This window comes from Chlamydotis macqueenii, chromosome 5 (assembly GCF_036417535.1).
Source record: "Chlamydotis macqueenii isolate bChlMac1 chromosome 5, bChlMac1.mat, whole genome shotgun sequence".
Taxonomy (NCBI): Eukaryota; Metazoa; Chordata; class Aves; order Otidiformes; family Otididae; genus Chlamydotis; species Chlamydotis macqueenii.
In genome coordinates this window covers 7,765,476-7,782,314 of record NC_141560.1, presented here as the reverse complement: position 1 = coordinate 7,782,314, position 16,839 = coordinate 7,765,476, and the positions used below count along the sequence as shown (strand labels likewise).

Sequence of the window (16,839 nt, the reverse complement as noted above, 5' to 3'; positions counted from 1 at the left end):
GAATATCTGAACTAATCCCACAGTGCCCCCGATAATGCTTCTTTTGACATATACAAGATCCTTTACGGAACATTACGTGACCCTTACTGTAGACAAATCCACATCAGACGTGCTACGTGAAACACTTACAAGCTCCAGCTAGATCCACTCGTGTTTATCACACAATGGAGCAGGACTCCCAAGGTGGTATCTACGACACGATCCTGTCTGACAAGCTGCTACGTGAAGAGCAGAACGCCAGTGTGGATGCAGGCTCCCTATTCCTGCCTGGGTGGCCATAACAGATGGTCCATAGCGGAACTTCAGTCACACAAAAAAAAACGTGAAGTGGCACAAATCTGAGTCACTGGTACAAAACCTCTGTTTTGGAGGACTCTTGAGTGCTGTTCTGAATGTTCGGGTGCTAAAAAGGACAGTGCCTCACTGGTGAGGAGCTGGCCCTGAAAATTCCTTTCAAAGCTATTTTTAAAAAATCCCTTCTGTAGGACACTAAGGCAGTATAACTTTTTAAAAGGAGAGGCTTGTCTTGTGCCTTTGATAACAGTGGAGAAACACTGATCAAAAGAACTTGCAATTGCTTGTAGATCTTCAGGAAGGGCTGCAGGTTGTGAATGCGCGCATAGTTCTACGCATATGCCTACACACTTGTATGCGAGATGTTGGTCATGTGAACTTCATCTGATGAGAGTTCATTTTTATTCTTGCAAATTGATATTATATATATTTATACAAACACATATATAAATATATGCACATACACATCTATGTAAAACACCTGTAGTACTTATTTCTTTTCCATCTCTGCTTGGGATTCATGTAATCATTTTTAAAGTAGTAATTTTTACAAAATACAGACTAAACAGAATAGGGGAAAGACAAGTAATAGTGTCCCTTAGAAATATGAGCAATTTTACATTTGTGTCTTACATTGAAAAAAAAAAAAGAAAAAAGAAAAAAAAAAAAAAGAAAGCAACTTGGAAATAAAAGGGAAGCCGACTCTGTAAATTCTGATGGCCAAGTGAAAAAGAAGAGGTAAGATTTGTGTTTATGCACTGATAAAGCTGGTATTTTTCTTGAATTGTTACCACACAAATATTACCTGATACAAAAGACATTAAAAATGCTTTACACAATCAAAATGGACGAAACATACAATTTTTCATATAAGAAATAAATTAGCCAAATGCATTATTTACCGGCTTGTTCAGCTACAGACAGAACTAATTGTATAGCCATTATACAAAACCAGAATGAACAGTAAAAACCTCTGTGTGCACAGGACAATGGACTTGCACAGCAGTCTTGATTTTTGTCCCTTCCATGGCAGTTATTTTAATAAATACCCACATGATTTTCAGTGTTTGGCAAAGATGGATTTCACTTCATACGGGGCAGATCAAAGTACAACCGTGTAAAACGACATGCTGAACTTCTGCAGAAAAGCCAGTCTAGCCATCAGGCCGTGCCAGAACTTCCCTTTTGGAGAGTGTGCTATCCATGGCTCTCTGAGCTGCTCACGGCACTGGTCAGTCCAGATCAAAATCATCACACGGGACAGTGAATAAATCTAAGTGTTAACGTATGTCACTGACAAACACAGCTAGCAGAATTAAGTAAATATAACAAAGCAAAACATGTGCATCTGCAGGTTCTGTCCCTCACTGATGGGCTCAACAGGAAGTCACACTGTTTTTGCCAAATTTTACCTTATACTGGTATGAAACTCCCTGACCTGCAGTCTTTATTATCAGCCCTTGCTTACTTTTAGATTATTTTAGCTGGTTTGGCTTAAGTCAACTTAAAGATTTAAATATTCATAAATACGTACAAATATCTCGTCTAAATTTAGAGTTACACAACTGATGCGTAACTGTGGCATCATTCAATCTTAGTTAAGTTTTGGTTTTTAAATACAATTCTTCTGAGAAATGCCATCAATTTACAAAGGATGACAAACTCTACAGTTTTCTGACGTAAAATCACGTGGAGTTTTATTTTAAAAGAGGTCTTGACTGCTTGACTGTCCATCTGTCCTGCACTAAAAATGAAGGGACAGCATTGGGGCTGTTGCAGTAAATCATTTTTCAAGTAGCATTACTGTCTACTTGAGGGAGAAGTAACTGGCTTGGTAGGTCAGCAGAAATGGATGCGGGGGTAAAACAGGTCAGCAAAACAGCAAACAGGCCATACTGACTCAGAGTATTTGTACTGGCACACGTAAACAGGAATGTAGTCTGTGCAGGCATGACAGCAGATGCTGGTGTTGTTGAGGTCGTAACTGTAGCACTGTGTCCAGTCTTGGGTGCTGCACTTCAAAAAAGACGTGAATGATTTTGAGACAACACAGGGAGAAGAAAGAAACATCTTGAAAGGTTTCAAACTGTGACGTACAAGGAGGGACAGAAATGAAGTAGAATTACTTAATCCAGAGGTAGAAAAAATGAGGGGAGACATATTTCTTAAGAGATGCATGCTGAGAGACGAGAGGCAAAAACCATTCACGCCCATTACAGTTATACTTCAGTAGCGGTGAGCTTTTAGAATCATAGAATGGTTAGAGTTGTAAGGGACCTTATTTTAACTCATGTGCCAGGTTCCTCAATGTGAGCTGGACCAAGGAACTTACTGGCTGAAAAATCAGCAATTTTGAAACTTTCACAACAGCTCAGTTCATTCGAAATCAAGTCTGCCACAGTCCCACCTCCTCCGTTATGCCAACACCGGTACTCACGGACCTGGAGGGTGAGCTGAGTCAAGAAGCTGAGTGGGTCAAAAACTCGGTACCCTCCGTAAGATCAGCAACGTTCAGAGGGTTCAGGCACTCACTGCCTGCACAGAGGGGATGTGACTGACTCTTCAAAGCACCCAGCACTCAAACTGCCCTGGAGCTCACTGCCTAAAAAATTACTGTACCTTAGAGGGTTCTGGTCATATCAACACTGCAGGACTGCTGCTCATTAAAAGTAATTTTCTTTTTTTTTCCTGCCAGACATACAGGGGAAGCAGTGGACAGTATTTTCAAACACAGTAGCCATTTTAACATCATTAATTGTATTTTACGGGGGAAAAAAACTCCACAGCAAACACCACGCCATCAGGTAAATACATTTAAACAAAATTTATGATATTTAACAGTACCAGCACGTGTGGTGTTATCCGCTATACATAAAAAGACACTTAAAAAAAGGCAAAATGATTCAGATATCAACCGTACACCGGCTAAAGACACCCAAGGGCGAGGGTGCCGGGCTGCAGAGCCCTGTCGCCGCTGCCTGCTCCCCGCCTCTCACGGCGGAGCACAGCGAGGAAGCCGCGGGCCGCGCCTGAACCGGCCGGGTCCCTCCCGCCGCCTCCGCCGCCGCCAGGCCCTTCCCGCCCGCCGCCCTCCGCGGGAAGGGGGCTCTGGGCTCCCCTACGAGGGCCCGGCGCGGCGGGACGGGGACGTTTTTACCTGCGCACTGCCGGGTTCGTTACCTCAGCCGATGGGCCTCGCTGTGCCGGCGGCCGGCGCTCGCCCGCCTCCCCCGCGGCCCGCAGAGGGACGAGACAGGCAAAGCCGATGGCGACAGCAAACCCCACGCCGCTGCGCGCCGACCCTGCCGGCACCGCCTCCTCTTCCTCGTCTTCTTCCTCCTCCTCCTCCTCCCCCGGCAGCGCTCCCCTTTCCCGGCTGTCCCGGCGGCGGCGGCGGGCGCCAATGAGGCGGCGCGGCCCGGCGGCAGGCTCCAGTGGGCGGGCGCGGGGGGCGGGCCGCGGGCCGGGGGGCGGTGGCAGCAGGCTCGGTTGTGAGTGAGTGAGTGAGTGCCATGGCCGGAGCCCGCTGAGAGTGACAATAGGAGCGAGCCGGAGCGCGACCCCTGACGCCCACCGGGACCCCCTCTCTCACCTGAGACAGCCGCCGGCGGAAGAGGCCTTCCCGCCCCTCGCAGCACCGCCGCGACGCCCGCCTGGCCTGCCCCCCCCTTCCCCGGCCCCGCTCCCGGCCGCCCGCACCGCGCCCGCCGCTCCCCTTCGGCTCGGCCCGCACTCGGCTCCCCCCCGCACCCCCACCCCCCCCAGCTCCGCCGCGCCTCCTCAGGGCCCCTCCGCAGGGCTCCGCCGGGAATGTGAGTGAGGCAGCAGCCATCGCAGGCAGGGGGGCCGCGCCGAGTGCATGGGACTGAGCGGAGCCCGAGCAGCCGCCCGCTCCTGAACCCGCCGCCAACGCCGCCCTGCGCTGGGGAGGCCGCCAACGCCGCCGAGGCCTACAGGCTCCTGCGCCGCCGCCGCCGCCGCCGCCGCCGCCGCGGCAGGGACCGAGCCCGGCGCGTACCACACTCGGGCCGCCGCCGCCAGGCATCGGCCGCGCTCCGCCAAGCCCGGCTCACGCCGCCGCCTCTTCCCTCCCTTCTTCGGCTTCTCAACCAGGAGGGTCAAGGTAAACTCCATCCCTCCGGCCCGCGGGGGAGCGGCGAGGCGGCGGTGCGGGGAGGAGGAGGAGGAGGAGGAGGCGCGGGCGGGCCGAGGCGGGGGTGAGGAGGCGCGGGGGGCTGCGGGGAGGACATGTTCCAGCGGCGGTGCTCCGCGGCTTCCCTTCTGGAAATGACAGCCGATGGCAGCGGGCGGGAGGCAGCTGATTCCACCTCTGCCTCGCCGGGCGCCGAGCGAGCCGTTGGCTCCCGGCCCCGCTGGGATCCGTCGGTATTTTCACCTCCTCTCGCCTCCCCCCCACCCCGGGGACCAGCGGGTCTGATGTGCGTGGCTTCGTATTTACCAAAATACTTGGCGAATACAATGAAATCCCCTGCTGAAAGAAACGAGAAGCAGTGGCTGGGTTTGCAGCTTTCCCACTAGCACACAATAAATAATCTCGGGCTTCCCCCCCCCGCCCCACTGTTCACTGAAACAGTGTGTTTCACCGCGATTGTGTATTCAGGGGAGGGAATGTTCATTTGGAGAGATAAAAGAAAGATCAGTGTTTACTGTAAGGTTGTTAGGCTGGATGTAGTCTTGTTGAATTAGAATTAGATTTTAATAATTTATAAAGCAGGTTAGGGAAACTGTTACTAAATTTACAGCAGGGAAGTGTCAGTAAAGCTTCTTGCTGACACAATGATCCTGCAGTTTAAGTGATCCACTTTAGTCCCTGTCCATTATTGTTATTATTTTTGATAATTTAATTTTGAGAGAGCGTGCAAACATTTCTGTAGAAATGGTTACACTTCAATGATGCACGTGATGAGGAGGTGAATCTTTTTGGTGAGATTGAATAAGGCCAAGCGATTCAGGTTTTTAAGAATATATTTTTGCTGATATTTCCAGAATTTGGTTTATGTAACAGGTAACTTTGTGTTTGTATGCTTTTTGGCGGACTGTTGAAATCTTAGAAGTGGATGGCTAAAGTACAGGCCATTCTATTTCAGTTTATCTGACTTTTTTATTTATTAATCTTGGCTGGGGCCTGAATGCCCTGGTGATGGTGGCATTTTTTCCCCCCAGATGATAAACAAGACCAGTTTAAGGTACGGGTTCATGTTGCTGATAGTGTATTATATTTAGGAAGCATAAGTTGAAAGTGAAAGAATACCTCAGGAGAAATCAAAAAGATGGAATAAGTTTCTTTCATTATTGTAATGCCAGCTGTACAGTTCCGCTTCTGGGTGCTGCACATGCTTCCTCGAAGAAGCTATGAAGTTTATACTTCCATTTTTGGTAGATTTAATACACTTATATATAATTTTGCATTAAGTAGTTCTTACCTTTCAGTACTTGTTTACACTGTTGCAATAAATCATACTTTCTAAAGCTTTTCTTACAGAAGACAAGCCCAAATAATGTCTGTTTCAGTGGATTTAGTGATTTATGAAGCGTATGAGTAATCAAATATTTTAATAAAATAAGTACTCGAAAGTGTTCTCTATATTGTGGAATCAACTTCTTTTAGCACACGAGTCACTTTGGTAATTGAAGTCAACAGACAGTGAGGATGAGTAATGCTTTCCAAGGACACGTTCTAAGACCCTGATCCTGCAAATGCTTATGCCGATGCTTAACTTTGCAGGAGCGTGTAGCCGTACCGAAATCAACAGAGCTGCTGGTGTTACTGGTTGTGGTCAATCAGATCATTCTGTTGATTTCAGTAGAGGTGCACACGCTGGTGAAGTTAACTGTGCACAGAGCTGCTTGAAATGTGTAGGCCTAAATTCCTCCTGTCTCGTTTCGCTTAAGTATTACTCATGTATTTCTCCAGGATGTGATGGGCCTTTTTAACAGACAGGGCAAGACTAGTAAATACGATAGCTGGATGGATTAATTCACTGGTTAAATGTTTCCTTTTGGTATTTCTTGGTAGCATGGCATCAGCTGCAGGAGTACTACCAAGGCAAGTTTTGTAGAAAGAAGCAATGCTTATTTCTCAGACCAGCTGATGGAGTTGGGAAACAAACAAACTTTTGCTTGCAGAAACCTTCTTTGGCTCTCTGCCTCTCCCTGCAAACCTTGTCTGGCTTATGCCCTTAGAACAGTTATGGCTACCACACTGCAATTCTTACAGGAATGCCAGGGCGTGGAATAACTCTGTGTAAAGAGACTCACAAGAAAATAACTGAGTATTTCCAAAATGGAGAATAAAGAAGTAATATTTAAAATTTGTCAGTTTTAGTGAAATTGTGATGCATAGCAGTACTTTTTGCTATGCTTTCTTGAATTTCTATAAAATCTTGTATGTAGGTGTGGCAAACTGTATTTTTCTTCTGTCCTATTTTTTTGTCCTATGCATACTGATGACTTTAATGCCAAAAAAACCTTTGTCTTTTTGTGTACCCATTCTTCAGCACGCATGGTCCTGTGCGGAATGAGTTGAAATTACTTTGTCCTGAAGAATTCATAGTTTAAGGCTGCAATCCTACCTCAAGTCTGCAGGTGTATGAAGTTCTATTGACATAATAATGTCAGCATTAGGTCTGAATTTTTCCTGTTGCAGGAGACACAGATAAAAAAAGTGAGTGAGAAGAATTGTTACACATAATTAATGACATTAACATTAATTTTATTCCATACGATTTGTACATATGTTGGTGGGTTAGCCCTCTTAACAGTCTATCAAGGTGAGTTTTCAGCAGCAGAGTGATGCAGAAAGAAGATTTTTTTTTTTTTTTTAAATTTAGGTTAATCTTTACCCATTTTATCCATTTGGAATATGTTTGTAACATTTGCTTTCCTTCAGTAGGGATATGTCCTCAGCACCAACTACTCCTCCATCAGTGGATAAAGTAGACGGATTTTCTCGGAAGTCCGTCAGAAAAGCCAGACAGAAGAGGTCACAAAGCTCCTCCCAGTTTAGGTCTCAGGGCAAGCCTATCGAGTTAACTCCCCTGCCTCTGCTAAAAGGTAAGATCAATAATGATTTTTAATGAATAAAACAATTTTACTCTACAGTCAGCTTCTAGATTCACAGTATTCTGTTGCAGAAATTGCAGGAAAAATTTGCCAGCAATGAGAAATGTTGCATGCCAGAAATCTATGTATTTAAGCTCTACAAAATATTTTATCTGTGACTGGAGGGTGTGGTAATTGTTTGCAATGCTTTTTAAAGTTTTAAATGCGAATGTTAACCCGTACCATGACTTGAATTTTCAAGGCACGGAGGCTATGTGGGAGCGCGTTATTTTGTGAATCTTCAGCAGTTGACCTAAGTGAACAATAATTTTGGTAAGGGTTAGTGGACTTGTGAGCAGAGGGAAACTGGTTTATAGTATCTTTCTTTGATGTGTGTGTCTGCAATTTGTGACAGTGGTGCCAAGTGCAGCCCACAGGTGTATTTTGAATGCCCTATGGCAAGGTATTAGTGGGGAGATGGGACCCCTGCTCATGCCATTTGTGAATGGGTAGCTCCCAGCTCCTGGCTCTGCTGAGTTTTGAAGGCGAAAGGTCCCATGAGCTGCAGCCTCTCAAGAAGAAAGACGCTGCCAATCAGGTCTTAGGCAAGGCGCTACTGTTTTGAGAGCCTGTGTGTCCCAGCTACAGTTGAGTTTCTGCTGGCAGATTTAACCTCTAATTTGGGAAAGAAAATTATGATCCAGCATACTACTCTTGAAAGGATGCCAGTATCTCTGTAATATCTTGAATGCATCCCCTAAATCCCAGTTGTCACTGAATTTCAGTACAAATCCAAGGGCTAAAAGCAGCTCTCATAATTATGTCTGACTGGTGAGGAAGTGGGAATCGCCTTTCAGAACTGTTTCTTTACACTGAATTCTCAAATATTAGTTTTGTGGATTGTTTTCATTGCTAGTTGTCTTTTCTGCTCTAAGTAGTGAAAATAAGCATGGTTGATGCTGATAATTCTGGAAAACACAAGATTGATAGGCTTAATGTTATGTCTGTCCCATTTTTGCATTATGGGCAAGTGTATTTCCCACATTCCCTCCTCTTCCTGTTGGACAAAATTTGTTAATCAGAGCATTGAAATATGTAATAAATGTGTAATTGTACTTTGTTCTAGTTCTTAACCCCACTTCTTCATAAGAAGAGAGAATTTGCAAAAAAAAAAAAAAACCAAAAAAAAAAAAACCAAAAAAGAAAACGGCCAACCCTGACCAAAGTCTATGCCTTAATGTGTGTCTTTCGATTTAATGAAAATCGAGATTCTAGGATTAGATCTAGTGGAGTTGTCATAAAAATATTTGTGACTTCTTTCTGTGAGATACCTGTAAGAATGCACAAATGGCCATACTGGGTCAAAAGAAAGGTCCATCTAGCCCCCCTGTGTTGTGCCTGACAGTGACCCTCTGGGAAGCGGAGAGGAGAGTAGAAGAGCAGGAGGCCTGGAGTGATGCTGTACCAGCAGTATCACTGCCCTGCTTCAGGATTTCTCCCTTTGGGGTCTGTTGGTGCCAGTGGATTTGACTTTGTAGTCTGCAATGAGTATTATTTTATGGATTTTTCTCATTGTTTTGTGACAGTGTCATAAAGACACAAAGAATTTTAAAGCTTGGTTTTGTACTTTGGTAGGTCATTTTTGATATGCAGGCCATTTCCTTTGAAAATACTAGCTGCTACGCTTCAGAAGGTGAACAGTGTTTATCTTTGGACTTAAATGGCAAGATTACTGTAAAACATTGAGATTCGTGTTTGTTTAAATGAAAAAGTTGATGTTACAGTTATTTAATTCTGTTGTGTAGTCCCGTTCAGGGATTAAACTAGGCATGTGCACAAGCGTAAGAAAAATGTTGCCTTTGTCTCAGGACCTGGTCTTGCAGAAACGTAGGCATATGCAGGTGCTTAATTTGACTGCTGTAGCTAGTCCCATGGATTGAGATATAAAACTATAATAAGATAAAACAAACAGATGGGGAGCAGAGAGTGTTGGTGAGACATTTATGATTAGTGTCATAATGAGTTACCGTGGTCCAGCTTCAAATTAAGAATCTGATCCTGTGAGTGAGTTTTCCCTCTTTGACTTAATGCGGATTCCCAGAGGCACCGGGATGTACCTGTGCAGATTAATTTGCAGGATTTGGGCCTAACAATCTATCTGAAACGGCACTGGTGTGGGTCCCTGCTGAAGGGACAATGGCAGTTAAAAATCACGCTACTGTTTGGAAATATTCTTGACCTACATTAATACTTGTAGCATTCAGGATTATTAAACTTGAAAGAAGTGAGGAAACAATTTCCTCCTGCATTTTTCGTACTTTTCTTGGGCAGTTGCCTGAATGTCCTAATCTTGTAAACTCTTAGATTTACACTTCTGTTCAAACAAGTGACTAGTCCTATTACTTCAGTCCAGTAATCATATGATTTCCAATTTCATACTTATTCTTTGTGTCTTTCAAACAAAAAACAGAGAAGAGATTTCAGCAAAATAGCTTTTTAAAGTTTCAGAAAAATGAGATCAGTTAGTTGCTAATTTTAAATAAACTTCTTGTTTGGGTAAATCTCAAGTTTAATTAAACCTCTTCAGAAATATTTCAGTACAGGAAATTTTTAGAGGACAGACCTCAAATTCAACCTTGGATGTCTTTCATATTCGTGATGGGGGGGCTTTGCTGACAAAAACATACATGCCGTGCTCTCTTCTTTTCTTTTTTTTTTTTTTTTTTTAAATTACTGTAGTGCAAATTGGCATTTGCAGACTGCCTTCTCTCAAACAACACTTTTATGGACTTCAGTATCTTCTTTGATTACAAGAATTGTGTATGCAATTAGATAAATGCTTAGTCCATTCTTCGCAAGTTTTTATACTCTGCCTGTCACCATAATGATTTGAGCACCTTCCAGTAGTGTATTAAGTGACGTGACTACACATCTGTCACATCTTATCTGCTCTCATTCCTTTCCCCAGGGACAGAGTCATATATATAGTGAAATGGCTTGTTTTGGGAGTGTTTTAATGTAGTCTCTTGCCTTCTGTGAACATACATGCCAGTATTGCAAAACCAGATAGATAAGTCAGCACTGTTGTTGTTCATTTGGTAATAAAAATGTTTCAGGAGAGAAAACTAGAAGAGACAGTATGTTTTGATGCTATGTACAAGATGAAGGATAACCTGCTGTTTAGGAAATACAATAAGAAGAACTGGAATTGTCAGTATTGCTTGTTAAAAAAAAAAAGTATAGAGCAGTTAAGTTCTTACTGTTGGGATTTTGGGGGGGGGTGTTTTGTTTTTTAATTAACATAAGTGTGTATGTTGTATCTTTTTGTAAACAAACATTTAACGTGTTTAGAAAAGAGGATGTGCCTTCTAAGGCTCTGTTGGGTTGAGTTTGGGCTTTCAAAAGCCACAAGCCAAAAAGCTGCTCTATTTGCCTACTATAAAGACTTAACTTTCCTGATAATTTAATTACATTTTTATTTTTATTTACTTATTTGTATTAATTTTTAAATCTATTTATTGTGACTAAATCTAATTTGAGATTATCTTTTTTTAACATGGCTAATGTCCAATATAACACTTTAAAGCCAGCCTTTTCTACTTTGTCTCAAGTGTAGAGAGACGGGACTAGAAGTGCATATGGGAGTTGTGGGAACAATTGTCCTGCATTTCCAATATGTGTATTCTTGTGTATGTTTCAGTCTCAGATGCATTTTTAAATGTTTGCATGCTCTTGCCTGGTGTATCTTGCAGTGCTTTGTAGCTTTTTGATTTTGGCTTTCCTTTTGAAGAGGCTCTTGGTATCACAAAGGCTGGCAGGTCCCCAGATAACAGGTTTGTGGCAGAGCAGCCCTGGTGAAGGGCCCTTTTCTGGGGAGTGTGTACTTCCACCTCATCAGCCCCAGCCCAAGTTTGTTAACCAAGTTTGTGGCATGCCTCAAATTGTGCTTGTTCTGTAGAGGAAGATCGTTTTGTGTGTACACTGGATAGGTGTAGTATTTATTGGAGGGTTATTTCACTTTCATTTTGTATAGATACTCTTTTGACTGAGAAGTCTCTAGAGGTAGATCGGTAGGAGTGCAATGTTAGAAAGCAACTGGTTGGAAAAAATTATATTGGGGTACTGGCCACGTGCAGAGCAATTTCGGTATTACCTGTAACAGGGGAAGGGGTGGTTCATTTGTGTTTCTGACGATATCTGTAATGGTAGGGGAGTGTCTAGAGGATGAAGAGATACATACAGATGACTAAAAAGATCATATGCTGTATGAATACGTGTTTAGCATCTTGAGAAACTGGACAGAAAATTTGCATGTAATTCACAGTACTCTTCGCATCCCCCTCGCCCTCATTAAAACTACTTAAGTTAGGTAAAGCAAACCATCCAAAAGTAAGACTGTTAAATTTTAAATCAATGTATCCTGTTTTTGTAATTTCAAAGTGTGCCTATTTTTTCCTATCATCCTCCCACATTTTCCAATGATCTAATATAGTTAGTGTAGTTTACTTTCAGGTTTTCTAAAACTATTGTATATTTTTCTTGAAAACAACTCAAAGTATGATTTTTATTTTTAGATATTTTGTCTTCCTTAAAATAGGCACTCAGAACAGAAGTTCTCTGTCAACAATACCAATTGCTTTGCTACCTCAATATTATGAAATTTATTGGGCTTGTGATACATTTATCAGATAGTTTCCATGGCATTAAAGAATCGCTGTAGTGGCAACCAAAGAGCATTGCATAGTCAAAAAGGGAAGATATCTTTTTCACTTACTGTTTGCTATTGATCATTGTATTATTTCCCTATAGTTGAGATTTTATTATAAGCTTTTCTTATGCATCTTATCTATAGGTCAAATGCTGAAGCTCCTAAATAGTAAAAAATCCTGCCAACTCCAAAAGGCTCTTGGCTAAGTGAGAACTGCAAGATGTGCACCTTATTTTTCAGATACAGTTACTTTTGATTTTGTTAAAATCTCCTTTATCACAAAGTCTGGCTTTTTCAGACTTAGAGGTACCGCTTTCAGAACTGTACATATGGGAAATAGTTATGATTTGAGTTGTAGAAGAAGAAAGGTACAACTTCTATTTTCTGTTGGCTTCCATGGGGGTTGGCTGCTTGTCTTTCCTGTGCTACTCTCCATTTGTGAAATTTGGAATGCTTTACAGCTATCAATAAGCTGTTAATAATATACCTAAGCTAAATACTTTCTCCTAATTTATAAACAGGAATTTAGGGTCATAGTGGTTATGACTTTCCAAAATAAAATTTAGCTTTATTTCCATAACTGGAAATAGAGCCCAGGACTCCTAAATCATTTTGTGGAAGAAATGCTGGGACTTGCTTTGTGCTGTACATGATCAATGGTGAATCAAGCATCAATCCTGGAACTATTAGGAATTTTGTGCCCTTTCTGGTTGAAATAAATCTGAATGTAAGAGGCGATCTCTGTGTAAGATTTGGGAATAGGGCCAGAATCCCAAAGGGGAGAAGGGCTTAGCGTATTTATTATTTTTTCTTCAGATGTATGAGGTTCTTGTCATATGTAATTAATTTCTTCACCTTCTCTTGTGCTCTTGGCAGTTGTTTTTGGGTATATGCTTAACTTTCTTTTTAATTTTTTTTCAACATCTGGGCATTGTAGAATAATTCTTTCTGATAATGTTAAAGATTTCTGTTTTTTACAAAAAGTATTTGTTTGATGGTGTTTAGAAAGGGCCATATACTGATTACATTCTCTCTTTTTTTGAATTTTTCTCTGCTTGTTATTGTCTCCCACATTTGGAATGTGGTTTTGCAGATCTACATTTGTAGAGAATGAGCATGTGTAGAAATGCTGACTTGAAGTTAAGGTCATAGTGAAAAAAACCCTCCTTATCTTAACAGCGTGTTAGTGAAACTGCAGTTGGTGAGAAGTTCTCTCAGCTTAGTTCTGATCCTCTAATGTTTCCATTCAGTTGTCTCTGTTTCTAAGTTTCTTTAGGTCTGGCGATTTTCCTATAGCTGTGGTGGTGGTGGTTTTTTGTTTGTTGGGGGGTTTGTTTTGTTTTGTTTTGCTTTTTAATCGGAAGCCTTCGGTGTAACTGTTATACTTCTGGAATTTCTCAGTCTACCTCCTGGAAATGTTCAGCGATGAGCATTCCCACCCCTTCCTGTTCTTTAACGTATTTATTTACATATTTATTTATTTATTTATTTTTAAAGTGAAGTATTTTGTAATCACTGTGTAAAATGTATTTCTGTACTCTTCACAAGATTGAGTCTAATATCTTGATAATTTGTTGCAGGAATATTTAGACTTTGCCATCAGAAGCTTTTGGTTTCAGTCTGTATTTTTACAGTATGGCTCTATAATATTTTAGCAGTATTAGTTATTTCTCTAATAATATTACAATTTTGTTTGTGTCCAAGTGTAACCTTACGGATCTGTAATAGACTCTCCTGTTTCTGTACTAAGTACCTCCTTTCTATTCCTTTCCCAAAGCACCTTTGACAAATACAAGTACTGGTTTAGCTGTGCAATTGTTCCTATATAGTATTCATGATGGTTGAAGTATAGTCCTGCCTTTATAACTGATTGTGAGGTAGAGCTTTACTGTTGTGAAAGGTACATTTTCCGTATCTCTGGAATTATGTGTGCATTTATAAAACCTGTGTTTGTGTATATTAATTGTTTATAATATATATCTATGTATATAAATAAGTTTTATATATTTACTGTCATATAATGTTTTGGTTTTGAGCTTATTTAATTTTCTATTCTGTTTTTAAAATTCAGTGCTTATCATGGGATACTCCTGTTCACTGGTAAAGCTTTATAGTAAGGAAGCAGTCCCTTCACGTTCATCCATTGTAAGCTACTGCCTCCCTGAGAAAAGAGCGCTTTCATTTATGCTTTCTGGGGAGTGGGAGGAGGACAGAATACTGTTTTTAGATTCAGGGTAACTTCCTTTCACCTACAGTTTTTTCATTCAAGTTATTACTGTTTCTTTGGCTCAATCAAGCAAAAATCCTTAGAAGGAACAGACGAGAGGACTCAGTGAGTTCGATGAGTTCTGGTAGGGTTGGACACTTGGGGACTGTGTAATCTTGGTAACTGTATAATTCACAAATATGCACACATAACTTCATAAAATGTTGAAGAAAATCTGTTAGAAGAATACTACAATCTTCTTTCAGAGGGATGTAGCAGGGCTTATCTTAGTTTGAAACCTTACTGGTTTTAAGTGTCTCGTTGCAGGTGGAGTTACATGAGGGCTTTTTCTGGTGGCAAAGCTTCTTTGAGAAGTTCCCAAGCGTACACCATAGTGCACTGCCTCTCATCGGTGCTGGGACAAGTGTCTGCAGGGCCCCAGTGTAAACTAGATAATTATAAAATATTTCACCTCCCTCTTTTGATTATTTATTTATTTTTTTAAAACCTTCATAATTTTAGTGATTTGATCCTGTGTCCTTTCAAACAGTCAATACAGCAGAACTGAAAGGGTGATGAACTCTTACATAGGGTTGGTAGCTTTTGTGTGTGTAGTTTTCTGCTTAAAAAAAAAAGTAGTAAAAAAATTGCTGCAACTGCAGTCTGAGGATGTTGTCAAAAATGAGGCTGCTGTGCAAAGAACTGGTGTAAAATACTTTTGTGCTTTTAGTTGTTACACTTGATTGAAAAAAATTACATGTTTTGAACAAAGTCTTGAAGTCAAGCTACAGGGGAATCAGTTTTGATCAGGAGTGATAGTAATTTACAATAATGGAAAGTTTTTCACCAGTAGGTTTTTCTAATAGATAGTGACCTGTGTGTGATTTTGAAAATGTATGTGTTCTTAGATTTCTTTAATATATTAAGTAGTTTTTCAATCTCCTGTAGAAAGTTTATTTTTCAAGTCCCAGTATGTCTGATATTGACTCTGTAATATGAAGTTCTATTGCTTGAAAGCAAAGTATGTAATATGATTTTATTTTCAAACACTTTAACTTTTTATCATCTTTTATTAATACATTTATATAAAAAAGGATAATTATTTTGCATTTTTTCCCTTTATTAATTTTTAGTGCTATTTTTTCCTTTCTGATCGGTACAACAGGTTCTTAACTGTGCTATTTTCTTTGCATATAAAGTGTATGGTCCATCCCCTCGCATCTACAAGACTCTGGGGCAGAGAAGGAACACAGCCTAAAAGAGTTCATGTACCTGGTTAAATGGGTGGAAGGTGAGAAAGTGAAAGGAATCCTTTCTGGGTAGCTTCCTAAAAGAAAAAGTAGAATAGCAGATTGCTGGAAAGTCTGTTGAACATGACTGGACGTATTGCTAGCTCTTCTGTAACAGCAGCTTCTTGTGTTCCATGCTCTGAAGAGCTTGTTCTAATAACTTAATGTTGGACTTCAGAACTGGCGAAGTTAAAGGAGAGGTGGAGGCAAGCGGTTTGTTATTCTGATTATAAAAGTTTGTGCACAATTAGGGGTTTTCAGAAGATTTTTATGAATTTAAAGGAACATACCTGTTGCACAACATCAATCGCAGACTTAGCCTTCCGTACTTAGTTTACGTTAGCTACTTTGCAGAAGCTAAAGTAAATCATCGGTGGTATCTTAGGGATGATTGGGATGATGAATAAATGCAGAGAATGGTGTGTACCTACTGGTAAAGTATTACTTTTAGGGCTTGACCCCCCCCAGTTGGAAGTAATAGTTAAGTACTCAGATACAGTAATTTTTATTCAGAAAAATCAGATACCTTCGTGAAGAGTAAGGTTAAACTGAAATTGTATATTGTCTGGAGAAATACTTTACTGTCAGATTTTGATTAAAACCATGAAATGAATGTAACCTGCATAGTTACCCGCTTTATGCTTTTCACTGTGAATAGTGGCTAGGTGTAAATTTAGTTTGTGTAATGGGAAGGAAGCGTTCCTTTAGGTATTTTTTTATCATAAGGTTAAGAAGATCTGTCATTAGAATTGTTGTTTTTAATGGATTTGTACGTCTTTTTGATGAGCATCAGAGAAAACGTTTAATGTCATTAAGAAGAACTAGCTGTGTCTTGTCTTGGATGCGGTGTCATTTTCTGTGGGATTCCTGGCAGATTTTCAGGAAGTGTCAGGGGTATATGGTGTGAGACCTCTTATTTTTCTCACCGTGCTTGTCGTATGTACCTGATGTGAGCTGGTCTTTTGTTGTTTGGGATTTCTGTGCCTCTTTGCAGTGTCATGAGTTTAATGTAATATTATTGTGATATTCTTGGCTTCTTATTTGTGTGTGTGCGCTGGTTTTGGCTTGTATCAAACCTGGCTTTTCAAGTTTTAAAATGCAGGTGGCAGTAAATTTGTTTGTTGCTTTCAAGGTTTTGTATATATTGTCATATAGAATCATAGAATGGTTAGGGTTGGAAGGGACCTCCAAAGGTCATCTAGTCCAACCCCCCCTGCAAGGAGCAGGGACATTCCTGACTAGGTCAGGTTGCTCAGAGCCTCATCCAGCCTGGCCTTGAA

At 41.1% G+C, this 16,839-nt stretch overlaps 1 protein-coding gene across 4 annotated transcripts in view; it reads left to right on the top strand.

The window, feature by feature from the left end:
- The first annotated feature begins 3,762 nt into the window (after window positions 1-3,762).
- Window positions 3,763-16,839, top strand: part of PPP2R5E (protein phosphatase 2 regulatory subunit B'epsilon) — a 78,532-nt gene continuing 65,455 nt past the window's right edge. Inside the window, exons 1-2 of one of the 4 annotated variants that reach the window (XM_086750174.1) lie at window positions 3,763-4,417; window positions 7,205-7,368. In XM_086750174.1, coding sequence (XP_086606300.1) covers window positions 7,212-7,368 — 157 coding nt within the window. In that variant the 5' untranslated portion in view covers window positions 3,763-4,417; window positions 7,205-7,211. Of the gene's footprint in view, window positions 4,418-6,978; window positions 6,996-7,204; window positions 7,369-16,839 lie in introns of those variants that run through there. The other 3 variants (XM_086750172.1, XM_086750171.1, XM_086750173.1) reach the window with 3 other exon arrangements.